This window comes from Emiliania huxleyi (genome assembly GCF_000372725.1).
Source record: "Emiliania huxleyi CCMP1516 unplaced genomic scaffold EMIHUscaffold_52, whole genome shotgun sequence".
NCBI lineage: Eukaryota > Haptophyta > Isochrysidales > Noelaerhabdaceae > Emiliania > Emiliania huxleyi.
This window is the reverse complement of record NW_005198091.1, coordinates 571,784-595,901: the sequence shown is the minus strand read 5'-3', so window position 1 is coordinate 595,901 and position 24,118 is coordinate 571,784. Positions and strand designations below refer to the sequence as shown.

General features: G+C 66.4%; 9 protein-coding genes across 9 annotated transcripts in view; 4 read left to right on the top strand and 5 right to left on the bottom strand.

Annotated features, from left to right (window-relative positions):
• Window positions 1-5,818, bottom strand: part of EMIHUDRAFT_464657 (hypothetical protein) — a gene marked incomplete at its 5' end in the record, with an annotated part of 6,612 nt that extends 794 nt beyond the window's left edge. Inside the window, 5 exons of the mRNA XM_005766271.1 lie at window positions 68-196; window positions 370-379; window positions 804-940; window positions 1,083-2,522; window positions 5,213-5,818. Of these exons, the coding sequence (XP_005766328.1) occupies window positions 68-196; window positions 370-379; window positions 804-940; window positions 1,083-2,522; window positions 5,213-5,818 (2,322 nt within the window). The remainder of the gene's footprint in view (window positions 1-67; window positions 197-369; window positions 380-803; window positions 941-1,082; window positions 2,523-5,212) is intronic.
• Window positions 5,819-8,739: 2,921 nt separating this feature from the next.
• EMIHUDRAFT_437063 (mitochondrial carrier protein) lies at window positions 8,740-10,649 on the top strand. Its single transcript, XM_005766270.1, has 4 exons — window positions 8,740-8,756; window positions 8,833-8,944; window positions 9,123-9,605; window positions 9,691-10,649. The coding sequence occupies exons 1-4, from the start codon at window positions 8,754-8,756 to the stop codon at window positions 10,038-10,040; spliced, it is 948 nt and encodes a 315-aa protein (XP_005766327.1). The 5' UTR covers window positions 8,740-8,753; the 3' UTR covers window positions 10,041-10,649.
• On the bottom strand, window positions 10,598-11,356 carry EMIHUDRAFT_212464 (hypothetical protein; the record flags this gene model as incomplete). The annotated part of the gene is made up of 3 exons (XM_005766269.1): window positions 10,598-10,780; window positions 10,862-10,933; window positions 11,216-11,356. The coding sequence occupies 3 exons, from the start codon at window positions 11,354-11,356 to the stop codon at window positions 10,598-10,600; spliced, it is 396 nt and encodes a 131-aa protein (XP_005766326.1).
• Window positions 11,357-12,843: 1,487 nt separating this feature from the next.
• Window positions 12,844-13,644, top strand: EMIHUDRAFT_356904 (hypothetical protein; the record flags this gene model as incomplete). Its single annotated transcript, XM_005766268.1, has 3 exons — window positions 12,844-13,057; window positions 13,102-13,296; window positions 13,456-13,644. Coding segments are annotated over 2 exons (409 nt in total), but the record flags the coding sequence as incomplete, so codon positions are not given.
• A 1,175-nt stretch (window positions 13,645-14,819) lies between these two features.
• On the top strand, window positions 14,820-16,155 carry EMIHUDRAFT_437061 (hypothetical protein). The gene is made up of 2 exons (XM_005766267.1): window positions 14,820-15,599; window positions 15,668-16,155. The coding sequence occupies exons 1-2, from the start codon at window positions 14,895-14,897 to the stop codon at window positions 16,085-16,087; spliced, it is 1,125 nt and encodes a 374-aa protein (XP_005766324.1). The 5' UTR covers window positions 14,820-14,894; the 3' UTR covers window positions 16,088-16,155.
• A 610-nt stretch (window positions 16,156-16,765) lies between these two features.
• EMIHUDRAFT_66660 (hypothetical protein) lies at window positions 16,766-17,820 on the bottom strand (the record flags this gene model as incomplete). Its single annotated transcript, XM_005766266.1, has 2 exons — window positions 16,766-16,951; window positions 17,245-17,820. The coding sequence occupies 2 exons, from the start codon at window positions 17,818-17,820 to the stop codon at window positions 16,766-16,768; spliced, it is 762 nt and encodes a 253-aa protein (XP_005766323.1).
• A 453-nt stretch (window positions 17,821-18,273) lies between these two features.
• On the bottom strand, window positions 18,274-18,888 carry EMIHUDRAFT_212460 (hypothetical protein; the record flags this gene model as incomplete). Its single annotated transcript, XM_005766265.1, has 3 exons — window positions 18,274-18,386; window positions 18,425-18,547; window positions 18,618-18,888. The coding sequence occupies 3 exons, from the start codon at window positions 18,886-18,888 to the stop codon at window positions 18,274-18,276; spliced, it is 507 nt and encodes a 168-aa protein (XP_005766322.1).
• A 124-nt stretch (window positions 18,889-19,012) lies between these two features.
• On the bottom strand, window positions 19,013-20,037 carry EMIHUDRAFT_212459 (hypothetical protein; the record flags this gene model as incomplete). The annotated part of the gene is made up of 2 exons (XM_005766264.1): window positions 19,013-19,205; window positions 19,274-20,037. The coding sequence occupies 2 exons, from the start codon at window positions 20,035-20,037 to the stop codon at window positions 19,013-19,015; spliced, it is 957 nt and encodes a 318-aa protein (XP_005766321.1).
• A 978-nt stretch (window positions 20,038-21,015) lies between these two features.
• Window positions 21,016-23,787, top strand: EMIHUDRAFT_103735 (hypothetical protein; the record flags this gene model as incomplete). Its single annotated transcript, XM_005766263.1, has 3 exons — window positions 21,016-22,622; window positions 22,679-22,727; window positions 22,852-23,787. The coding sequence occupies 3 exons, from the start codon at window positions 21,016-21,018 to the stop codon at window positions 23,785-23,787; spliced, it is 2,592 nt and encodes an 863-aa protein (XP_005766320.1).
• Window positions 23,788-24,118: the final 331 nt, after the last annotated feature.

Below are 24,118 nucleotides of genomic sequence, written 5' to 3'. Positions count from 1 at the left end.
GTGTGCGTGGGGGGGTGTTTTGTGGGGGGTGGCGTGGGGGGCGGAGGAGGTGGAGGCCGCGACGCGCCGGCTGGCCAGAGACGCGGTGCAGGTTGAGAAAGAGGAAGAAGAGGCCGCGGTCTTGCGGGTCGGCGACAGTGCGGCCGAAGAAGTCGGAGTGTCGGCCCCAAAAGGGGGCGTCAAACCAGAGCGCGACCTGCGGGGCAAGGGGGCGGGTGTCGCCTCGCGGGCAGGGAGGGGGAGGCGGGCGAGGCGGCGCAGCCTTGTTGAGCAGCCCGAAGCCGAGCCGGCCGAGCGCGTCCAGCTTGCGGTGCGGGAGAGGCGGGGTGAAGCGGATCCCTCCGGCCTCTGGCGGGGTCTGCAGCACACCGAGCGGCACCTGCGTGGGGGCACGCGATCGGCAGGTCCGCGACCCGCCCCGGGAGGGCGGGTGTGCCCCGGGAGGGCTGGTGTGCCCCGGGCGGGCTGGTGTGCCCCGGGGCGGGCATGGTGTGGGAGGGCATGGTGTGGGAGGGCATGGTGTGGGAGGGCGTGGTGTGGGAGGGCATGGTGTGGGCGGGCTGGTGAGGGCGGGCTGGTGAGGGCGGGTATGGTTCTAGGCATGGTGAGGTGCGCCGTCAGCACGAGCGCGTCGGCGGCGATGACCTCGTTCGACTCCTTGCACACGGCGCGGATGCCTGGGCGCGGAGAGGAGGGGGGGGTCTCGGGGCGGTCGCCACCAGCGCGTGGGAGGGGCGGGGGAGAAGAGGGGCGGGGGCGGGGCAGGGCGGGGGAGGGGGAGGGGGGCGGGGTTCGCGCCGGACGGGTTGTCCCGCATCTCGATGCCGGTGACGGTGATGCCGCAGCGAGCCTCGACGCCGTCGGCGAGCCTGTGGAGGAGGCCCTGGTAGCCGCCCTCGGGCAGGAGGACGTGGTCGCCCTCGTAGTCGAAGGCGTCGTCCTGCTCGCGCCGGGCGGGCGGTAGGGAGGCGGTGGAGGGGGCGGGTGGTAGGGAGGCGGTGGAGGGGGGGGTGGAGGAAGGGGGAGGGGAGGGCGCGCTGTCGTGGGGTTGGTCGCGCCTGGTCCCACTCGGCGGCAGAGACGTTGCCGAGTGAGGCGGCGCACGCGAACTCGAGGTTGGCGAGGTGCCACTGCAGCGCCCTCTCCGCCGCCCCGGCCATCTCCTCGCCTCCGAGGTCGTCGGCCGCCGAGGCGGCGCGGCGGGCGCGCAGCGCCCCCGCGAGAGCCGTCTCGAGGGCGGGTGGGCGGAGGCGCGCGGAGGGCAGCGCGATCCACTCCTCCACCTCCTCCTCCGCCCGCCCCTTGCCCGGCGCCGCCCTCTTCTCCGCCGGAGGCAGGTACCGCACAAGCGCCTCGGAGGCCAGGTCGGCAGCAGGCTCTCCCGGAGAGGGGAGCGTCGGAGGCGTCTCGGAGGAGTACTCCGAGTCCGCGCGCCGCCGCGGAGGCTCACCGGCGGCGGCGGCGGCCGCTGCCGCGGTGAGGACCGGAGGGGGCACTAGAGGGGGCACGGGCGAGGCGCGAGTGACTCGCGCGCTCACCTCCACCTCCGCCTCCGCCTCCGCCTCCTCCGCCGCCTCGTCGACGACCGGCGGCGGGGCGGCGGTGGGGGGTGTGGCTCCTGGCGGGGAGGAGGAGGAGGAGGCGGCTCCGTGGCTTGGCCCCCGCCTCGGCGTGCCTGTCCGCCGCGCCACCACCAACGCGCGCCTCCACTCCCCGCGCGACTCGACCTCGAGCTCCGCGCCCGCGTACGCAAAGAGCGCGGAGGCGTGCGGCGCGCGGGCGGCGGCGGAGGCGGAGTCGAGGGCGTCGTTGAAGAGCGACTCGACGCGGGCGTCCAGCTCCGGTGGTAGCTGCCTCCCCGTCTCCGAGTCGTGCAGCGGGCAGCTCGGCTCGAGCCGCTCCATCTTGACAGAGTGCTTTCGGCACAGAGTCGCGAGCGGGTGGCCGCGCGTGCCCATCAGGACCGCCGCGCCGAGCTCGACCGTCGTGCCCTCGCCGTCGAGGAGGGAGTGCACGCGCCCGCCGATACGGCCCCGAGCCTCGAGCAGCTCCACCTGGTAGCCGTACTCCTTTTGCAGCCGCGCCGCCGCCGCGACGCCAGCAAAGCCCGCGCCAACCACGACAACCTTTGGCTGCCGCCGCCGCGCCTGGCGCGTGTCCTGGCGCGCCTCGTACCGGAAGCCTCGGTACCGCTTGCGGCCACGGGTCACGCGGGGCACCTGCTTTGCGACTCGCGGAGCCTCCTCCTCCTCTTCCGCCTCCTCACGCCACGCTCCCCCGGCCGCGGCCCCATCGGAAGGAGCGGGCTCCGCATCCGCCGCTCGGGCCGGACTGGGTCCAAGGGCGGGCAATTCCTCGGGTGCGTGCGCTTGGCTCGCTTGCTCGACCACCGGAGCGCGGGCCTCCTCCTCAGCGCGGGCATTCTCATTGGCGCTCCCCGCGGCGGCCGCCTCAAGCTCGCGCGAGTTTGCCTCGCGCAGCGCCAAAGATTTCTTAGCCCACGCCGCCACCTCCGCCGCCACCTCCGCCGTGTCTTCAGAAAACGGGTCGCCGATGCTGTGGCCGTGGCCAAGCATTGTGTTCTCACTGGGGTTCGGACTTGCGGGAGGTGTGGCCGCGTGTAGATCCTTACCCTGCTGACAGCCAGGCTTCCAGCCGACCGTACCCCCCCCCCCCCCCCCAGCCGGCCGCCTTACTTACTGCTAAATCGTAGGTAGGCTCTAGGCTACGTCTAGGATGGATGGAGGCTGCAGACACCGACACACGCACACTAGATACGCGCGGATGGCCGCCGTCTTCCACGTCAGCACCGGCCGGTGCTAGTCTAGACGCGGCAGCGAAGTTGGCAATCGCCTGGCGAGCGGCGGGCGCGGCACCCGCGCCGGTCGCCGCACCCTCCAGTAGGAGGCCCGCGCCAGGCCCGCGCCTGCCCCCGTCGCCGGGACCCGGGTGCAACCTTGTCCTGTACGAGAGAGGGTGGTATGTCGTGCGGGTCGATGCGCCCCCGCTCCCGTTGTTTATTCCCCTGCCTGTGCCCCTGATCGTCCTTCCGAGATCCTGCTCGAAGCCCTGTCCGCTGTCCTTCTCCCATCCCCTCGTTCGTTTGGCGCTATGGTGTGGCGTTCCTTCTACTTTCTTTCTTCGTGTTAGTGCCAGTGCGCGCCAGTCCCGTGCCTAGTGTCGTGAGAGAGAGTTTTGTTGTAAAATTCTTTTTTGCTGGGAAGCCTTCTCCATCCCCAGTTTGGCGTGTCCAATATCTTTCTTTCTTTCTTAGGACTGGGCCGGCGCCTGCGACGAGCGAAGCAGGGCCGTCGGGCGCGGTGTTACGCGAGGGATGCGCCGCGGGGTGCAAGGGTAAGCGCCATTTGTGCAGAGCTTTTCAGAAGCTTGTGGAGCACGCCGACGAAGAATAATAATCTAGCCGCCGTGCTGGCCTGGAGCCGTCTCCCATCCCTCAACCTATCTGTTTTCTCTCTTTCGTGTTAGTGCCAGTGCGTGCCAGTCTTGTGCGTGTGCTGTGCGAGGGAGTTTTGTTGTGAAATTCCAGAATTCTCTTTTTGACTCTCCGTCATTCGCCTGTCCTTCTCTCTACTCTCCCCACCCTCCCTCCTCCCTCCAACACCCAAGTGCCAAGAGCCGAGGAGACCGCGGACGCGGGCGCGAATGACCAGAAGCTGGCCCAGCCGCTCGAGGAAGTGCGGCGGTACGTCCCGACACCGCCGCCTTCACCCGGGGAGACGGCGGCGGGGCCGCGGCCGAGGAAGTGGAAGAGGGGAAGGCGGGCTCCGCAACCTGACCATCGGAAAGCGAACAGAGGGAGAGGACCGAGGGGAGGGGGGGGGGGGGGCTTCGAGGGGGGGTCCTCTGGAAAAATGAAACAGTCAAACTCTGAGACGAGATGGGATTTAGGGACATGCACATGCACACGCACATGCACATGCACATGGACATGGACATGGACATGGACATGTGCATGCACATGTCCATGTGCATGCACATGTACATGTGTCCCCGCCCTGCACGATCTTGGTGTGAGGGATCTTCAATCCGTCCCCTCACCCCTCGTGACTACCCGACACAGAAGAGCGGCAAGAGTTGGGGCGCTGCGGCTACGGCTGCGGCTGCGAGAGGGGCTGGGGTCGCGGGGGAGGCAGCCCCGCCGCGCAGCGTTGACGCGCGCACACCGCTCTTGCTTCGCTCGCCACCTCCGGCAAAGTTCCAAAGTCATAGCCACCACCTCCTCCGGCAAGTCCTTGGAGCTCCTTTCGCCGTATCTTGCCGCCGTTCCACGGTCCACGCCTGGAAGAGCTCGTTGTCATAGCCGCATCAGCCATCGCATTGTGGAAGTGCTAAATAAATAAAATAAATAAAGCGGTCTCTGAGAAGGGACATGCACATGCATGTGTCCACGCTTTGCGTGGGTTTTGATTTGTGTGTACAGCGCGTGTAGAGCGGTGCTACTTCACAACCGGGGCAGCCCCCCACCTGCGCCCCACCCGCCACATACGCGCCCCACCCTGGACACGCGACACCACTCGCGAGATACCGCGCGCCTGAGAGCCGATGGCGGTTGGCGCCACGAGCCACGAGGCGGCGCACGAGAACCATGACGAGAACGCTTTTAGCAATCCGGATACGCGATTTCGCGATAAGAAGTGCTCGATACACGCAGAGCCTGGATGCTCAACTGAGCGGCAGCACTAGCTGCACGCGTTGACGACACACCCGAGTCTCTCTTTCTGCCCGCAACCCACATGGCCCCAAGTAATCTCGCCCGTCTTCCTCCATTACTCTTCCCGCGAGGAACGGGCCGGGGCGCGAGCCTTCCCGGCCCGCCCCTTCACCCCTAGCCAGAATCAGATCCTCCGACCACAGATCCCTGGAGGTCGAGACCCAAGACGGGACCGGCCGGCTCGACCGTTTACGGGGCGGCCGCCTAAGCCTCGGGCAGGTTCTCCTTCGCGGAGCCTTTCCGGCGCATGTACAAGATGCCACCGCCAACGGCGCAGAGGAGAAGCACTCCGATGACAATGGGGACGACGATAACGACGATGCTCGTATCCGACGGCGGCGACGAGGGTGGCGCGGAGGGCGGCGGCGAGGTCGGCGGCGGCGAGCTCGGCGGGAGCGGCGATGGAGGCGGCGTGGAGGGCGGTGACGAGGGCAATGGAGGCGGCGATGGCGGTGGGGCCGGAGGGAAGGTCACGCCCACAATGCCAGCGAGGACCACGTTGCAGGACGAGTCGACATCGACGAAGGTGTTGGTCATGTCGAAGGTGCCGCAGCTCCCAACCATGGTCCCCGTGGCGCAGGGAATGTAATCCTGGCCGAGCGCAGACTTGGCCACGGTAGGCGAGGCGGGCGCGGGATCGTAGTCCACCCTGAATCGAGCGGCGGTGCATGGGATGCTGCTTCCGATGGTGGCCTGTTGGTACGCCACAACTGTCCCGCCGAGCGCAAATGCCACCTCGCCTGGCGCCGCGAAGCCGACAGAGAGGAGGTCGGAGGCGGTGGGGTTGGCGGGCCAGACGACGTTGCCCACGTCGGCTATAGCGCCGAGGGCGTTGGTCGAGCTGCCAGCGGACCCGCCCTCGCCGTAGGCGAGCGTGGTGCACGAGGAGGCAGCAGTGGTGGATGTGGAGGGGCAGGAGTAGAGCGCCAGCGCGCCCTCGGGAGCGGCGCCAGAGTGGTAGGTGCCAAAGACGATGGAGAGCGTAAAATCGTTGTTCGCCGTGTCCACGACCGGCATGATGCCCACCATGTTGGTGTGCGCCGCGGCGCCATCGAGCAGCAGCGCGCCGAGGAGGTAACGCGACATTGGCAGCTCGTTCAGAAATGTAACCGCCTGCGGGTATAGCGTTGTACCCGACGCAACCGTCGAGCGGGTCCCGGAGAACGAAGCCGCCTCGCCGTGTGAGGTATGTTGGGCAAAACAGAAAGAGAGTCCTCCTACTGGAATGTACGTAACAGCCACATACACTGAAAATCACAGTAGAAATTCTAGCGAAATAAAGCGAGCCTCCCGTTACGCGATTGCTCGCGAAGCGCAGCATGATGTGCGTGGCCAGCCTCTTTTTTATTACTTTCCGTACGCCGCCAACGTAACGAAATGATATGGAACGCGTGTCGGCGTGGGCAACCTCGCCTGATCGCAGGCCGCCGAGGATAGCCCTGAATGGCCCTCCAGCCGCGGTGCTGGCCGCGCTCTCATCGCCACGCTCCCCGCCATTCGGTTATAACCGCCGGGCGCCGGGCGAGAGCAGTCCGAGCGTGTATGAGAATGGCTGGGACCAGCTCGAGGGCGACATGCAGCCGGCGATTCCGGAACAGCAGACACCCGGCTGGACCGAGGCCGAGGAGGCCTCGCCGTCGATGACCCGCAGTGCACCGGCACAGGATGGCGAGCTGCGTCAGGCATCGGCGGGCAGAGCAGGACCGCCCGCAGCTGCCACGTGCCACTCGCAAAAGAGGGAAGGCGAGCACGCAGCGGCCAGGACTGATGCCGCCGCCTCGCGCACACGCCGGCAGGGCGACAACACCGCCGCGCACATACAGCGGGCCGAAGGGGAGCAACTCTCAGGTCTTCGCGTGGGGTCATCCATGACTATGCGGGCAGTGGCAGCCGCTCGCCCGACGATGCCGTCGAATCGGGCCGCGCGTGCATACGAGGCGAGAGTTGCCGCCGGCGCCCGAAAGGCTACCATTGCCCGCACGGCTAGCGAGCGAGACACGCGCCTGTGCGTGAGCTCACCCAATGCCGTAAAGGAGTCCAGGGCTGCTATGGCACCACAGGGTCTTGTTACTCGCTCGAGCGAGCGCGACACGCACCCGCCCCAGCCATCTACGAGTGCAGCTGTCACCGCCGCCGCAGCTCGGGCTGAGCTCGCCCGAAATAGTGCGCCAAAGGGGTTGCGAGGCGTCCACCTCGGCACCCCACCATTCGTGACGCGAAGCCTCCTGGCGTCGAAGGCTTCGCCTGCGTGATGGCCAAACTGTCCCGAGGATGGGCGCAAGTGAGGGCAGCCCTATCCTCTCGTTACTCGTGTGTACCTTGTGGCGCGTGCCGCTCGCGCTTATACGAACGCTCGTGGGTGCCTCCTCTCGTCGGTCTCGCCCCTCGAGCCTCGCGTCAAGAGTCCAAAAAAAAAAGGAGTTATCTCTTTAAGTCGAGCCTTAGTTTGTACTGTGCCCCTTCTCATCGGTCTGCGACCTTTTGTCAATCTCTAGGTCTTCCTTCTCAGTGGTCACATCAACGTGCAACATATAGGGCCGGAAAGTGCGAAGCTGGGGGAAAACATCACACGTACCGCGGCTGCGGCCACGCCGCAATGCACGGGGGGTCGTAGACCGTCACATCACAGAGTGGGAGCGACGAGCACGAGTCGCGCCAGCTAAGCCGCCGCCCGCTAACTGCATGCCGGGTGGCGTGAGGCCGTTGCGTGGCACTGCGCACGACGCCGTGCTTTTTTGCGTCTCGGAGTGCACGGAAGGTGGCCTGGATTGATGTAGCTGCGTCCGCAAGCCGCAGGAAGAGCGTCATCTCCTCCAGGTCGGCGAGCCAACAGAGCCGCCGGTGCCTGGCCAGCTGCGCTCGCAAGAAGCGGCACACCCTCCTCATCGTCCGGCCGCGCCACGCAGCTTGCAAGCGGGTCGCACTCCCGTGCATGCTTCGCGCGCGACGCATCTGGACCTGCTCGGCCAGCATGGACGACGTGCCAAGCGACGGAGCCGACAGGGCACGTTGCAAAGCCGCGGTGGAGCTCATGCCGCCCCCGGCCGCAGCATCCCTCGGCAGGCACAGGCGCATCGCCTCGGAAACGAGCGTGGCGGCCTCGGCGGCCGTGGACGCGGAGAGGAGGTCAACAAAGTCGTTGAACGCACCCGTCTCACACTTTCTCGAACGCGGCGCCGCGAGCCTGAGCCCCCGCGCCTCCAGGGGCGGGGCGCTCCACCTCGGGCCGGCGCGCCGGTCTGCGGAGCTCGCGCGGGCCGCCCGGTGCATCTTGGCCTGCGCGCGCTGATGCGATCGCGCAAAGCTGTTGGTCGAGTCGCGGCACGGTGAGGCGGGTCGGCCGGCGCCGGAGTCCGCCGACGCGGGGCGCATATGTCTGTGTTTGTGTGGTTTGTGCTCTGGAAGCGTAACGACTTGTGTCGCGTAAGTGGAGATGCTGACGGAACGTGGTGTGGTATGTTGTTGGCAAACCAAGACACAGAGCTCACACAGGATCACAGATGGAACGTGGTGGCCGGGAATGTTCGTAAGAGCTACATACATACACTGTCACTGAGAATCCTCCCTCTGTTCGCTTTCGATGGTCAGGTGACGGTTGCGGAGCCCGCCTTCCCCTCTTCCACTTCCTCGGCCGCGGCCCCGCCGCCGTCTCCCCGGGTGAAGGCGGCGGTGTCGGGACGTACCGCCGCACTTCCTCGAGCGGCTGGGCCAGCTTCTGGTCATTCGCGCCCGCGTCCGCGGTCTCCTCGGCTCTTGGCACTTGGGTGTTGGAGGGAGGAGGGAGGGTGGGGAGAGTAGAGAGAAGGACAGGCGAATGACGGAGAGTCAACAAGAGAATTCTGGAATTTCACAACAAAACTCCCTCGCACAGCACACGCACAAGACTGGCACGCACTGGCACTAACACGAAAGAGAGAAAACAGATAGGTTGAGGGATGGGAGACGGCTCCAGGCCAGCACGGCGGCTAGATTATTATTCTTCGTCGGCGTGCTCCACAAGCTTCTGAAAAGCTCTGCACAAATGGCGCTTATACCCTTGCACCCCGCGGCGCATCCCTCGCGTAACACCGCGCCCGACGGCCCTGCTTCGCTCGTCGCAGGCGCCGGCCCAGTCACAGGCCATGCCGGGCGGCGAGGCCAAGGGCTTCGCGGCAATCGCGCAGAAATTCGTCCTGACCGGCACGTCGTCGATGATGGCGGAGGGCGCGACCTGTGCGCGCCGCCCCGCGCATGCGCGCACCGCCGCGCCCGCAGCCCGCCGCCCTGGCTCTGCCGCGCGCGCCTCTGCGTATCCGCCTGCGCGCGGCGCGCGCCGCTAATTGCACCTGTGCGCGGCGCCTGCGCGGCAAGCAGCTCTGCAGCTCACTTTCCTGCACCTGCCGTCGCGCAGTCCCGATCGACATCACGAAGACGCGCTTGCAGCTGCAGGGCCAGCCGGACTTTGTGGGCACCAAGCACGGCTTCGTTGGCATGATGGGCAACATCATGAAGAACGAGGGCATCGGCGGCCTGTATGCGGGCGTGACTCCCGCCATCGCGCGGCACATCCCGTACACGGGCTTCCGCGCGATCGGGTACGAGTACATCCGCGCCTTCTTCTGCGGCGATAAGCCCAAGGAGCAGGCGCCCCTCCTCGCCAAGATGGCGGCGGGCATGACTGCGGGCGGCATCGGCCAGGCCATCGCCGTGCCGTGCGACCTGATCAAGGTGCGCATGCAGGGCGACGGGCGGCTGGTCGCGGCGGGCAAGCTCGACAAGCCACGCTACACCGGCCTCTTCGACGCCTTCACGAAGATCAAGGCGGAGGCCGGCATCGGCGGCTTCTACGCCGGCTGCTCCCCCGCCATCCTGCGCGCTGCACTCGTCAACCTCGGTGCCGCCGCCTCGGCCTCGCACCGCCGCACCGCCGGCCCGCCTCCCACCCCCCCCCCCCCGCCCGCCCGCCCGCCCCCACGCAGGCGAGCTGACCACCTACGACTCCGCCAAGAAGGCCATCGTCGTCTACACGGGCGACAACCTGAAGTGCCACCTCGCCTCGGCCATCTGCTCTGGCTTCGTCGCCTCGCTCTGCTCGACGCCGGCCGACGTGGCCAAGTCGCGCATCATGGGGCAGGCCAAGCTGCCCGACGGCACCATGCCGTACAACGGCACCTTCGACTGCTGGGCCAAGGTTGTTCGCAACGAGGGCCCGCTCGCCCTGTACAAGGGCTTTGTGCCCGGCTGGCTGCGCCTCGGCCCGTGGCAGCTCGTCTTCTGGGTGTCGTACGAGCAGCTCCGCATCGCCACCGGCATCGGCGGCTTCAAGTAGAGCGCCCTGCCGCGGAAGTCAGCGCGCCTGCGTGCATGCACATGCGCATTCCCCTGCATGCACGCGCGCACGTGGCTGGGGGGAGCGCCGCCGCCACTACTACGCCGTCCCGCCATGGCCGCGCCCTGCCCGAGCCGAGCGCAGAGCCGCGCCGTCGCGCCCCTACCGACTCGCTGCCGGCCGCCCGATGCACGCACACGACGTCGTGCCGTGTATCGACCGTATTTTGTGGAGAGGTGCGTTGTGAGAGATGTTGTCGTGTGTGCGGGATATATCGCGAGAGAGCTAGAGTCTCGGTGTTGTACAGCGTTTTATTACAATTCGCCGCTTCGAGATGAGCTCACCGGACGCCGCGAACGCATGTGCAGTGGATCCTGCAGAGTGCAGTGGAGATCGGTCCGAGATTGTCGTCGGCGCCGCGCGCGGCGCGCGCACACACGCGCGCAGCCGCAGGCGACCGCGAGAGCGAGATATGCATATGGCCAATCCAAAACCCCGAGATGCGAGAACGATAAACGCTCAGTCGAAGTCTAGAGGCCCCCTTTTCGCGTCGGCGATCAGCGCCCTAGCCGCTCCTTGGCGCCGTCGGTGAGGCCCTGAACCTTCGCCTCCGCCGCGGCCAGCTCCCCCTTCACCCGGCTGGCCACCTCCTCCTTTGCCGAAGCGACCGCGTCTCGTGCGCCGGCGACAGCGCGGCTGGGCGCGGCCTTGGCCTCGGCGACTGCACGCTGCGCCTGGTCCTGCGCCTCGGCGGCAGCGCGCTGCGCCTGGTCGCTGGCGGCGGCGGCGAGCCGTGCCGGCGCCGCGCGGGCGTCCTCCACCTTGGCTTGCACGCTGGCGGCCAGCGCGTCCCGCTGCTCGAGCAATGCGAGCTGCACCTTCACCGCAGCGAGCTCTGAGTAGGTGGCGACCAGCCCGCCGAGGTCAAAGCCCGCACCGGGCGGCGGCGGCGGCGCGAGCGCAGGCGGCGCAGGCAGCGGCGGCGGCGGCGGCGGCGGCGCAGGTTGCGCTGCCGGCGCGGGCATCGGGATCGTTGGGATCGCTGGGAGCGACAGCGGCGGCAGCGAGAAGGCGCTCGTCCCGCCGCTCTGCTTGGCGGGAGGCCTGGCGGGAGGCTTGGCGCGCGGTGGCGACTTTTCGCGCTCCTGCCTTTCGCGCGCGGTGCGCGCGAGCACCTTCAGCGCGTCGAGGCCCGCCTTGCGCGCCTTGAGAGCCTTCTCGTCCACTCCGGTCCCGCCGGCCCTCTGGCTCTTGGCCGGAGCCTGTTTTCCGCTGGCTGCGGCGGGAGCCGCCTTCCCGCCGCCGAACCCAAACATCGAGGCTGGCGGCGACGGCGGCGGCGGCGGCGGCGGCGCGGGCTTCGAGCCGCCGCCGAAAAGGCCAGCAAAGGGCGAAGAGGCGGGCTTGGGCGCGGCCGCCTTGCTGCCTCCGTTACGAGCTGCCGCCGCGGCAGCCCGCTTCGCCTTTTGCTCGGCGTTGAAGGCTGCGAGCTTTGCTTTGCGCTCCGCTGTCGCATCTGCCGCAAGCACACTTGTGCGACGTGCCACGCTCGCGGTCGACGCGATGCGCGGGTTTGCGACGAGCGCAGACGAGCTCGGCAGCAGGGCGAGGCAGCAGCAGAGCAGAGCGAAGACAGCACCCGAAGACAGCATTGAATCCCAAATAAGAATTCTTCTCAGAAAATGACTGCACTCCAAGTGCTCCAGCAGGAGAGAGAACGACGAGAGTGGGAAGAACGCGAGGTAGCATGAAGGTCGCTGCGAGAATTGGTGAGGAACTGCGGGGAGAGATAGGAAGTGGTAGACGCCCGAGGGTGGGCGACGGCTAGCACCAGGCACCACACTTCTCCCCTAAAATCCCTGTGTGGTGGCGGCGTACCGTCCTCCCATCCCTCCCTTGGGTTGTCTGTTTTCTTTCTTTCTTTTTCCAAGTGCTCCAAGTGCGGGGCCAACCCTCGGAGACCCGTGTTTACTTTACGGCCCTTTCCCTGCGAATGCGCACCCCCCCTAGCTAGGGGTCAGGGCTCTCTAGCCCGTAGCCCGATGCCGACCATCCGGCTCGCTCTGGGTGCGCTTCTTCGGTTCACGCCTCGCACAACAGAGAGAGAGATGCGCTCTGCATGGTGGGACATAAAAGAGAGCGAGTACTTGGGCGAGTAGGCCGTGCGGTCAACGCTGCCGCGCGCGACTTTGCGCGCGAGGCGGCGCAGCTTGAGAACGGCGGTGGGCGAGAAGCCGCCGCCGAACGTCTCGTGGAGCAGTAGGTTGAAGTTGTTGCGCTTGACAAAGATCGCGTCGTGGTAGAAACCGCGATGCGCCTTGACGTAGGTCGTAGCCGTGGCCGGTCTTGTGGGATTTTGTTGTCTTGATTGGAGGCACTGGAGGCGAGGCGAAGGGAGGTTGGGCCGGGCTGTGAGGGGCTGATGGCGCTGGCCAGCGCGGGGTGTGAGATGTCGTCGTCGTATACTGCTGGCCCTCGCCCTCAGTTGCCTGGGCTGTGGGCTGCAGAATTGGCGTCTGTGGCGTCTACGCAGGCTCTGCAGCGTGATGGCTGGCGGGACTGCGAGGCCGGCGGCAGCGGAAGGAGAGGCTGGGCACGAGCCAGGAACAGGCTGGCCAGGTCCGCAGGTGGCTGCGCTCGGGCGAGGCGCGCGCGCGCAGGCCGAGCAGGCTCGGCATATATCGATGTATGGTGAACCCCCCCGATGTCGCGATGCGGTCCCGCTTTTCCGCGATCATTTCGTCCGTCCCGAAAAGGAAGCGGTGGATCGCCCATGTTGAGCGTTTGCCAAACCCCAAACCAGCTGATTTCCACGGAGTTTGAAGCTGCGGCGGCGCGGCCGGTTGAGGTCGGGCTCGGCCCGGCCCGCGACGGCTGGCCGCCGACGAGCGCGCTCGCGCTGCTCGTCAAGATGGCGGCGGTGGCGAGTGCGGCGACAAAAGTTCAGGCGTACAGCGCTCAGGCGCCTGTCGTCTTTCGTTGTCGCATTTCGCACACGCGCGCGCCGCGCGACCCGCGTCGCTCCGCGAGGGCATGAGCCTTCCGCGATTCGAACCCGCAGCCAAAAGCTGCTCGCTCGAACCGCGGCCGACTCTACCATCGCGGCCGCAGCTGTTGAGCTCTCCAGAAGACTGGTGCCTCATATGCTGCCTCCCTGCGGATGCTGCCGGCGAGCCTGGCGGTCCGCTGTACTACAAGGAAGTGCTGACTCGATTCCACCTCGAATTCTTCTACCCCCACGACTCGGAACACGAATGTGACAGGACCATCGGGTCCTTCAGCCACCAAAGCGGGATCACCCGAGAGCAGCTGAGCCTGCCTCTGGCCTCGCCTCCCTCTCCTTCAGGCATTCGTGGCATCCTATGGGTCGTCCAGAGTATCGACCTCTGGCGAGTCAGCCAGTCACTTGATGACACCATGAAGTACAGCGATCGCCAACTCGCTGGCCTCTCCGCAGGCCCCCCCGACCGCGTCGAACTCATCGGCGCGGGCTCTCTCGGCTACGGGACCGGACCCAGCTTCGGCTGAGGGCTAACAAGCTGCCGAGCCCCAATCACTGTGAGAGTCGTGATTTCTTGTTGGTTAATAAAAATCTCTCTCTCTCTCTCGGAGTTTTGGGTGAGAACGGAGTTCTCTGCACTCTGCACTGGGTAAGCTCAGCTGTGAACTTCCCAGTTGTTTGCTCTTGCTTGCGCGTGGCCCTTGCGTGCACGCCCAAGCTCGAGTGGCATCACGCAGAGCGAGCTCTGCGCAGGTCCCGCGACCTTCTCGGGCAGGAGCCCACCTCTCCTTCCCTCCGAGCTCCGTGCGCCCAACGATATGGGCAAATCCGCGCCGAAGCGCGCTTCCGACGCTGACCAAGACGTACGGCCCGCAGAGGCCAAAGAAGGCTCTGGGCAGGAGCCCCCCCCCTCGGGGGCTGGCGGGGGCACCGACGGGGCCCCAGCCGCGCCTCCCGCTCCCGTGGACTCGGCCGAGGAGCTGCGAGTGCTTCGCAAGCAGCTCGAGCGGCTCGAGGCTCAAGCCGCACAGCCCGCCGCACAGCCCGAGGGGGGACGGGGGAGACCCCCCACCGGGCGGCGGCGGTGGCGGCGGCGACGGCGGCGGAGCGGGCGGCAAGGCGGCCAAGGACCGCGAGCGGGTGCGCCCCGACCCTCCCACCCCCCCCCAGACTCCGACGCCGACTCGTCGGAGGACGACGTGGGCGGCGGTGGTCACCGCGGCCCCCCCCGCCTTCGGCGGCGGCGTCGGTCGCGACGATGCTGTCGGCGAGCTGTTCGGCATACGCGAGCCCGCTCTCGCTCCGCCGCTCGTGCGCCCCGCGCGCATGTCGGCCTTCTCATGCCTCCGGCCTCCGAGCGCCCACCTCGGGCGCTCGGGCGGTTGGGGATGGCATATCGGTTCCCTGGGCGTTCACTAGCGCTCGCTTGTGGCGAAGGGTGAGAACGGAGTTCTCTGGGTAAGCTCAGCTGTGAACTTCCCAGTTGTTTGCTCTCCCTCCCTCCCTTACCCTGTTCATGACTTGCTAGCGGAACCTGAGTATTGTATAAAAATACTGTAAGGCATACATATCGGTTCCCTGGGCGTTCACTAGCGCTCGCTTGCCTCGGGAAACTAGAGAGGAAACGAGAGGGTGCTGTAGAGAAACACGGAAAGCAAACGATACGGTGAGCGAGGAAACATGTATGCAGCCTAAGGCGCCCCACAATCGTCGTGGGATCGCTGAAAGAAAACACGCAACGCAAAGAGAGTAAAATTGAGGGCGATATCTTCCATGGCCTTCGCACGACTGCGCCTCATCACCAGCAACTAACGCCCAGCAGCGCGTTGGCCTGGCTCCGAAAGGTGGAGGAGATGCGCAAGTGCATGCGCGGCCGTCACTCCTACACTCTGGCGTGCGCCGTGTCGATCTGTCTCGCCTCCCTCTTTGCACGCGCCCGCTCGCCACCTCCGCCCTGCTCCCTGCCCGCCTGGCCCGGCGAAGAAGTGGTCTCCTCGTGGGAGCACCACGGTTCGCGCGAGCGGTGCTTCTGTGCCTACGCGGCGCTGGCAGCGCACGCACAGCCGGGCACGCCGCGTCTGCGTGAGCTGGAGGAGTCATGTCCTCGCTGGGCCGACTTTGTGTCGCTCGACGGCGGCCACTCGGCGACGATGGTCCACGCGTCGGGAGCATTTGCCATCGCGCTCGGATCGACCTCTGGCAACGCGAGCGAAAGAAAGTATGGGTATGTGCCCGACTGGGCGGCCGACCTGGGCTCCGGCTACGGCGAGGACTGCGACGTGAGCCGCGACCCTCGGTGTGAGGCGGTTGGTGCTCACGTGCTCTCGCTGCCACGGCGGCTCTACGTCGCCGACTGCTGCTCGCGGCCCGACGCGGCCAGAGGAGACGCGACAGTGGTGGCGGCGCGCCGGCCGGGGCCGCAGCCCGGCCCGTCGCTCGCCGACCTCATCGCGAGCGACGCTGCGAGCGCCTGCGGGCTGCTGCAGGACCTCGTGGCTGGCGGGCTGAGGCAGGTGCGGCGCCTCGACGCTTTCGGCTCCTGCGCCGCGGAGAACGAGGCGCGGCACACTCGAGCACACGCCCCTCGCGCCGGTCCCTCCCCACCCTCCTGCCCCTCCTCCTCCAGGAGCCGACTGCTGCGAGCGGCTGCTTGGCTCAGTGCTTCCACGTGGTGCCCGACGTGTGGTACCTGCACCTGCACACCACGGCGGGCGCGAAGGACATCCGCGCCGCCCAGCCGTACAACGCCGGGCTCGGGCCCAGCTTCAACGTCTCCGAGGCGAGCGACCCGGCCACCGCCTTTGGAAGGTACAACGCTTGCGTGTGCGAGCCGCGCGCCTGGGCCGCCGCAGGCCGCGGGAGGGGTTCGTGCCCCGAGGCGCGCCCGTCGGACGCTGCCTACCCCGCCGAAGCGGCGCACGCCCTCTGTCGCAACGTCGCAGGCGCCTCCGGCGTCGACCCTCGGCTGTGTCACGCCTGCCGGCCGCCTGCCTCTACATATTTAAACCCCCGCCCTGCACGATCTCGTGGTGTGTTTGACGTGTGAGAGGGGCCGAGGGAAGCCCTAGTCTGGCCGGTTTTCTTGCGGTATCTTGATGTATCTCTCCATATCTGACCGTATCCCGCCAAGCCGCCATATCCCGCCGCGGATACCGCGAAAAAAACCGGGCACGGACCGCCAGGGAGGGATCTGAGGGATCGTCCGCTAAGCATGGATGGATGATGGATCTCTACGCGACGCGGCTCGTCGCGCGTCGCGGGTATAAGCGGTTTCCACATTTTTTTTAGGCATGGTACATGTCCCTCGGGCTCGGCGCGTGTGCCTGTGCGCCTGCGACGGTGAGACGGTGTATCATTCACTTTATGCCACCGTTGGCGTTGCATCGTATAATATATCCGGACCTATATGCAACGCCAACGGTGGCATAAAGTGAATGATACACCGTCGCAGCGCCGTGTCTTGTTCCTCGATGACGATCGAGATCGAGTATATTACACGTAGCTGTTGAGTCAGTGGCATCAAAAACACATTGACTCTCCAAAAGCGACGACACACGACTAGACAACCGCCACCACGGAGAGATAAACCGGAGGAACCGACTTGGCACACCGATCAGAGCTAGCAATAACGGGGGCGCGAGCCTCGATAACGCGGGAACACGAGAAAGAAAACTCGCGTAGCTCGGGCCGAGCGCGACGCCTCGTCCACCGCCGCGCTGCTCTCTCACTGCCGCGCCTTTTGGCGCGCCTCCTTGCCTGGTCGACTGCTGCCGCGCCCGCCGCTGCCGCCGCGCCCGCCGCCGCGCCCGCCGCCGCCGCCCTTGCCCTTGCCCTTGCCCTTACCCTTGCCCTTGCCGCTTCTCCGCCCGTTGAAGTCGCTCATGTCCGCCGACGACTCGGCCGAGTTGCGCTTGTCCTTGAAGTGCTTTCCGAACCGCTGGTTTGCTCGCTCGCGCTTGGAGGCGCCGCTCGCCTGGCGACGCAGAGGGCGAGGGCGGTGAGGGGAGGAGGCGAAGGGTGGGAGGTGGGGGGGGTTCGCACTCTCCTCCCGCACGGCGGTGGCGGCGCCCCGTCCTGGGTGCGTCTCTGCGGCTCTGTGCAGCTCTGTGCGCTATCTGCGGCTCTGCGGGCGGCAGCGCGCGCCTGTCGCTTGGCGGGAGGCTCGTCAAACCCGCCGTCGAACGAGCGCGGGTCGAGCTGGACGCCCTTCTTGCGCGCGCTCGTCACGGACGCGATCTCGCGCTTCCGCTGCTGCGCCCGCTCCTGCGTCTTTGCCACCTGCACCGCCTTTCCAAACTTCTTGGCCGTACGCTGCTTTCGCCGCTGCTCGGCACCGGCGATCGCCTGCTGCTCGCCGATGATCTTGCGCTTGACGCGCTCCATGTGCTTGTCCGACTTGGACATCTCGGCAAAGTAGTCGTCCGGCCGCCGGTACGGCACGCCCAGCCGGTCCATGCGCGCCTGCGCCACCTTGACGGCGCCGAGCGCCTGGTTGTAAAAGGCGAGCTCGCGCTTGAGGTCGTCCTCGGCGTCCTCCACGCCGAGCGGCTCGGGCGCCGTCACCACGAGGCAGTCGAGCCACGCGGCGTCGTCCGCCTCCGGGTCGACGCCGCCCGTCAGCTGCTGCAGCTTGAGCTGCAGCGCCGCCTCATTGGAGACGGCCGCCTGCTGCCGGATTGGGCGCGACGCCTGCGCCTCCTCCTCCGCCTCCGCCTCCGCCTCCGCCTCCTCCACGAGTGGCCTCGCCTTCACCTTCACCTTCTTGACTGGCTTTAGCATTGCGAGCAAGAGCAGCGCGTCGAGCGCGTCGTCGTCCTCGAAACCAGGATTTCTTTTGAGTATGTCCGCCCCGGTCACTCCGAGTAGTATCAGTCCTTAAATACAAACATGTCCAGGACAAGAAGAAACCGCTATACACGGCGCCAAGACCCCAAGTCGCAAGGGCTCTCTTCAAGTGCTCCAAGTGCTGACCGCGTCTACCTCTCCCCACTACCCCAAAGGTTAGTCAGGTGCCCGCTCCCGTTGGGCGCTGGCTGGCAGCCGCCCACTACGACTACCTCGGCCGGAGCCTCTCTAAGAATGCATGGATCGCGCCTAGCGCGTTGGCGGTTTGGAGATGTGACTCGAAGATGTGATAGTAGCGGCGTGGCCACAAGCACGGTTGTTCGAGGGCTGCTTGAGCCCTAGTTCGAGGCCCTTTCAGACCTTGCGGACGGCGCGCCTTGCGGCGCCTCAAAAACACAACATATCATCTGTGTTGGCGCACATGGTGGCGAGGATGTTGGGGCGGATGCGGACAGCGCGGTTGAACCCCACGGGGTCGCCACACGTCGCGCTGTTGAAGCCTATCCAATCGCAAGTGGCACCGTGAAAGGGCGTGCACAGTTTCGGATGGTGTGGCAGGAGCGCGAAGCTGCTCTGCCGTAGGCGTGAACGCCAATGACGAAGCGGTTGTCAGGGACGGGCAGCGAGGGGTAGTAGAGGTAGGCGCCAGAGCCACTCATGCCTAAGCAGGGTGACGTCGAGTAAGCCCTTCTCACACACGCGGGCACGGGTCATCGGCTTCGCCCATGCACCGCCGATGGTGTCGCACGTGTAGTAGTAGCGCTGGCTGTTGGTGCAGTCCGACTCGATCTTACACGCCATGGTCTTCATGTTGTCGGAGCAATCCCCCCCCGAAGGGCAGTCGCCGCCATAGCCCGCCACGTTGAGGATGGTGCCCGGTGCGTACTCGGCGGTGCGGATGCCCTTCCAGCCGCTAGTGTACCCAACAGGGTCCGACAGAGTGATCCAGGCGATGTCCCAATCAGCGTCCCAATCGCGTGTCCACTTGACAAACGTGGTCATCTTGCGCCACGTCGCGAGGATGCCGCCATTGCTCACGCAATCCTCCTCGGTCGGGTTCGCTGCCGTCGGTGTCGTCCGCTGCACGTCGCGCACACAGATCTGCCGGGTGGGGGCTGGACGTGAGTTAAGTTATGCATGTGTGCCGAAGCGGGGCGCAGCCGTTCTCCTGTGGCTGGGCTAGCCAATTGGTGCCGCCGGCGGAGTCGGCCGAGCCGCCGGAGGCGATGCAGTGGGCGGCAGTCAGCAGGACGGTTGGCGAGATCATGGTGCCGGAGCACCAGCGGTCGAAACGATTGCCAGTCGAGACGAGCGTCGACCTATGAGAAAGGTGGCATGGGTGTCTGGGACCCGTCCTCGGGCGGTTGCACGCTGAGGGAGGCTGCACCAGCCCCAATAGAAGTTGTTGGGGTAGAGGACCTCTTTGCGCTCGTCATTCGAGTCGTAGGGCACGCCGGACGGATAGATGGAGAGCTTCCGGCGCTCATTCGGGGGCTTAGTGGTGACAGGTGCGCGCGACTGGCCGATGCCCGCCTCATCGTTGCCCATTGGGTCGGTGACCAGGGTCATGCGGACACGGGTGCGGTTGTGCGCAGCTGCTGGGCACTCAACCGAGGGCCGCTTGTTGAAGCGGACGGTGACTCCGTAGAGGACAGTGTTGGTTTCCGGCATGATCTGGTCGGGATACCGACCCACGTCCCAGACAGGGTCTGCACTCGAGGACTCGAGGGCAGTGGGCTTGCCCGACGCGCCATTCTTGAGCGCAGAGAGGGTGAATGTCCTTTGACGCCAGTCGACTGGGTCGCTTGGCGTAGAGCCGCTCCTCGTGCTTGCCACGTCGAGAATCGTCATCGTCCAGATGCCAGTTGGCAGCGCACCAGCGTCGCTGGGGAAGCCCAAGCCTAGGAGCCCGCCCGGCATCTCCCGGAAGTCCGCCAAGGGGTTCCACTGATGGACCTCGGCAAAGGTATATGTGAAGGAGTCTGGTTCAAGCCCCGGCAGCGGCGTGACCTCAAAGGTAGCAGACGGGTCCTTGCGCAGCGCCTCGTCCATGAGCTGGCACATATGCGAGGCGGGGAGGGTCTCGCACAGCGGCTTGAAGTCGTCTAGGGGAGGCCGAGTCGGATTGTAGCCGTCACCAATGGGAGGCATAGTAGGATTGTAGTCTTCGTGATGTTGTCCCGCGCGGCTGGCGTCCAACTGGCCGAGCCACTCGTAGACGCGATCGAGTGAACTTTTGATGAGGAAGGAAGGAGTAGACACGTCCAGGTACTCAAGCCGGGCCTGCGGTTGAGGGGCGGCCAGGGCAAGGGCGGTGACTGTAGCTGCGCCTGCTGCTACAGTGGGCGTGTGCGGGTCGCGCCTTCTTCTCGATGATCGTGCGGGCCTGCGCCTCGGCCGCGCTCATGAAGGCGGTAGGTGTCGAGCAAGGTTCGCCGACAGTACAAACGCCCTCCTTGAGAGCCGAGTCGGGCTTCTCTTCTTCAGGAGGGCACAAGCCGCAGGTTGCCTTGCACTTCTTTTGCATTTTACCAAGATGGCAACGGCCCTTGTTGGCATGCTTTTGGCACTTGCTCGCTGACCAGATGTCTTCGCAGCCGCGGCCAGATGATCTCGCGTCGCGGCCGGACGACTCACCTTCGTAGGTGTACAGATAGCTGTAGGTCGGGCTGGAGCCAAAGGTGGTGCCGCGGTCGGTCGGGAGGAGAGCGTCTTCCGCACCGGCGAGGGGTTCGCCAAGCGCAGCCACGCTAGGCAGGAACAGGAGGGCGGCTACGCACGCAAAAGGGGCCATTACCGGCGTGCGGCGCGACGGACACCTCAACCAAAACGCGGCGGTTGGGCGGGCACTGGGGCACACGCAAACCCGAACCTCGACACGGGGTCCGGTTCGGCCGAAGCCGTGAAGACGACCTCAAGAAAATAAGCGAGGACGCGGGTCGGGGCACAAACACAACGCAAGAGTCAAATACCATCGCTCCACCTTCGGATATGTTCGTAAGAGCTACGTAAAAATGCTCCTCATCGCAAACCCTGTCAGCAGACCTGCTAAAGGGGATGTACGTAAGCATAAAAAACATTTAAAAACGCATAAAACGAACCGAAAAATCTGTTACAACACGCCGCGCAATGCCGCCGACCACACATCAGGTAGTGGGGCGCCCTCTGCTGGCCGCGTTGGCCCTCGTGGCCGCCGGCGCCGAGCAGTACCTCGTCTTTGAGCAAGAGTGCTGCAGCGCCCAGCCGCAGCCAGCTGCGCGCGCCCTCACGTCGGCGGTGCTGCAGCACCCCGTCTCGGCCGCCGTGGTGAGCGGACAGCGGGTTTGGTCGTTTGGTGGCATGAGTGGGAGCGACACGAGCTCCGTCTTTGCCGACCTGTGGATGTACGCGGTCGGCGACGGCACCTGGCTCGAGCTCTCCCCCGCCGGGCTGCGCCCACGCGCCCGCCGCGGCGCGCCGATGGCAGCCTTCTCCAACCAGCTGGCGGTGCTGTGGGGTGGATCGCAGTCGACGGGGTCGACGGCCGCGCCGCTGAGCCCCGAAACCACCCAGACGGTCTTCATGCTCGACCTGCACCGGAGCCTCCCCCGCTGGCAGATTGTGACTGTCTTGACCACGCCGGTCGCCGTGGCCACAACCGGCGTCACCTCGGACGGCTCACCGCCCGCGGAGCGGGAGCGCCACACCGCCACGCTGGTGAAGCTGCCCTTTGTGCCGGGCGATCCCGATGGCATGGTCGTCTTCGGAGGGCAGGATGCCACTGGCGTTGGCCTGAGCGACGTTCACGCCTTGCACTTCAACGCAGATGCGACGCAGCCAGAGGGCCGCTGGTACTCACTCTCGCCATCGGGGGAGACGCCGCCACCGCGGCTGGGGCACTCAGCGTGCGCCGCCTTTGAGAACCTGATTGTCTTTGGAGGGGTCAACCCGCTCGCCCTGACGCAGAGGATGTATTCTGACGTGCACATCCTCAGCCTGCACGGCAACCGTTGGAGTGCGCCCGTGCTGGTTGGCACCGACGAGCCGCCCGGGCGGGAGGGGCACGCGATGCTGTACGTGGCCGGCACGGCCACCGTCTTTGTCTTTGGCGGCGTCAATGCCGCGGGCGATATCCTCTCCGACCTCTGGTCCTTCTCCGTCTACTCAGCGGTGGCGGGTCAGCTCGCGTGGACACGCCCGATCGCCATGTCGGACGCCCCGCAGCCGCGCTGGGGAGCGACGGCGCTGGCGTCCGCGTCGTCGGCGCTGCTGATGGGCGGTCTCAGCACGGGGCACGCACCACTCTCGGACGTCTGGAGCTTGCGACCCGGCTGCGGGGGCAATCTGACGCTCTCGGCGGCGCGCGGCTCGTTCGGCGACGGGAGCCACCAGTACCCCTCGAACGTGGACTGCCGATGGCTCATCCAGCCGGCGGTGGCAAACGCCAACGTGCGCGTCTCCTTCTCCTCTCTGCACATCCTCGATCCCGCGGACCGTGTCCTCCTCTTCGATGGCTCCGACGTCCTCGCGCCTCGGCTCAACGGCAACGGCTACACGGGCGAGATGCTACCGCCTTCGACTACGTCCACCGGCATGAGCATGTTGGTCCAGTTCACCTCGGACGGCTCGGACGTGTCGGGAGGCTTCGAGGCGGTTTACGAGGCGGTGTGCCGGCCAGGCTTCACCTTCTCCGAGTACAGCAACGACTGCGAGCCCTGCCCCATCGGGTCGTATGCGGCGGGGCCCGACTCGCCTTGGTGCCTCTGCAGTCTGCACTCCCTCCCCCCCTCCCCCTACCTCCACATGCCGCCAGCGCCCATCCGCTAGCCGCACTGCTCACCGCGCGGCACCTCGGACTGCAGGTGTCTCGCCTGCCCGAGGGGCTGGTACGGCGACTCGCCAGGCTTAGCGCAGTGCAGCCAGTGTCCCTTCTTTTCCACCACGGCGGGCGTGGCCTCCACGAGCGCTGTGCAGTGCCGGTGCCAGGCGGGGTACGCGAGCAACGGGCTGCTGGGTGAGTCGCTCCAGTGCTCCGTCTGCTACGAGGGCGGAGAGTGCCCCGCCGGAGGGGCGGTGAGGGCGAGGCCGGGCTGGTGCCGCGTCGTGCTAGAGTCGGACCCGAGCCAAGCCATCACGCCGCTTGCGTTCGCAAAGTGTTGCGACTCGAGCCAGTGCCCCGGCGGGAGCGGCGAGTCGGCGCGGTGCTCAGATAGCATTGGCGTGGTGACGCCGACGGAGAGCTGCACTGTCGCGGCCTACTCGTGGGACACGATGAGCAGACTACGCTTAACGGCAGGCACTTGGGCGTCGATGGCCGTGATCTTGGCGGCCCTGCTTTTGTTGTGCTGCGCCCTCGGCGTGGCGTGCGGGGCTCGGACGGCGGGCCGAAGGACCCGGCGCATCGCCTCGGCACAGCGCAGCTCGGGGAGGAAAGCAGTCGGTGGTGTGAGGCCTGTCCGCATGGTGCCAGACCGGCACCAACGGATGGAGATGGATATGGACGAGGCTTGCTCGGACACGCTCTCGCGCAGCTCAGCAGACTCTGCAGGCTGGTCCCGGCACCAGCGGGACCGGGACCGGGGGCCGCCTCACGGGGACGACATGATGGTGCTGGCGCTCGACGAGTTTGCGTCGATGAGCAAATCTGACCCGGCGGCGGCTTCGAGTCGCGGGGGTCCGGTGGGTGCCACCCCAGGCGCTCTGGCCGAGCTCACGCCCTCGGGTCTGTCCCTTGCCATGCTTGGACAGGGTGCGAGCACTGCCGTCGGGGACGCCGGCGGGGAGGTGGAGCAGGTGCCGAGCCCAAAGAAGAAGGGGCGAAGAGCAAGCACCAAGGGCGGCGTCAGGGGCGAAGGAGAAGAGCAAGGCAGCGGTGCTAGCGAAGTCGAGGAGACGAATAGGGGACTCGAGTCGGGTCGCTAGTGGTAGTGCGAAGATCAACTGTAGGTAGTGCATAGCGCCTAATAAGTGAATACGTCAAACAGTGCACGGGACGCCTGAGAAAAAGTGGAGATGGGTGAAAGGTCAAAGGAGGGCTACAAGGAGCCGGGCGGGAGACGAGCGGCGGGCCGCCCCCCTCCCTCCAGCAACTAATAGACCTTTCTCGATCGTCGATTGTTCATCGGTTACTGGAAGGTCTGGGGTAGCTCGACCTCGACCGTTGGGCGTGCCTACTCGATGCCATTTGTTGTACCATCCGTCCTCATTGGGTGGGCCATTTGGCCTTTGTAGTACCTGATCCTGACTTTACCGC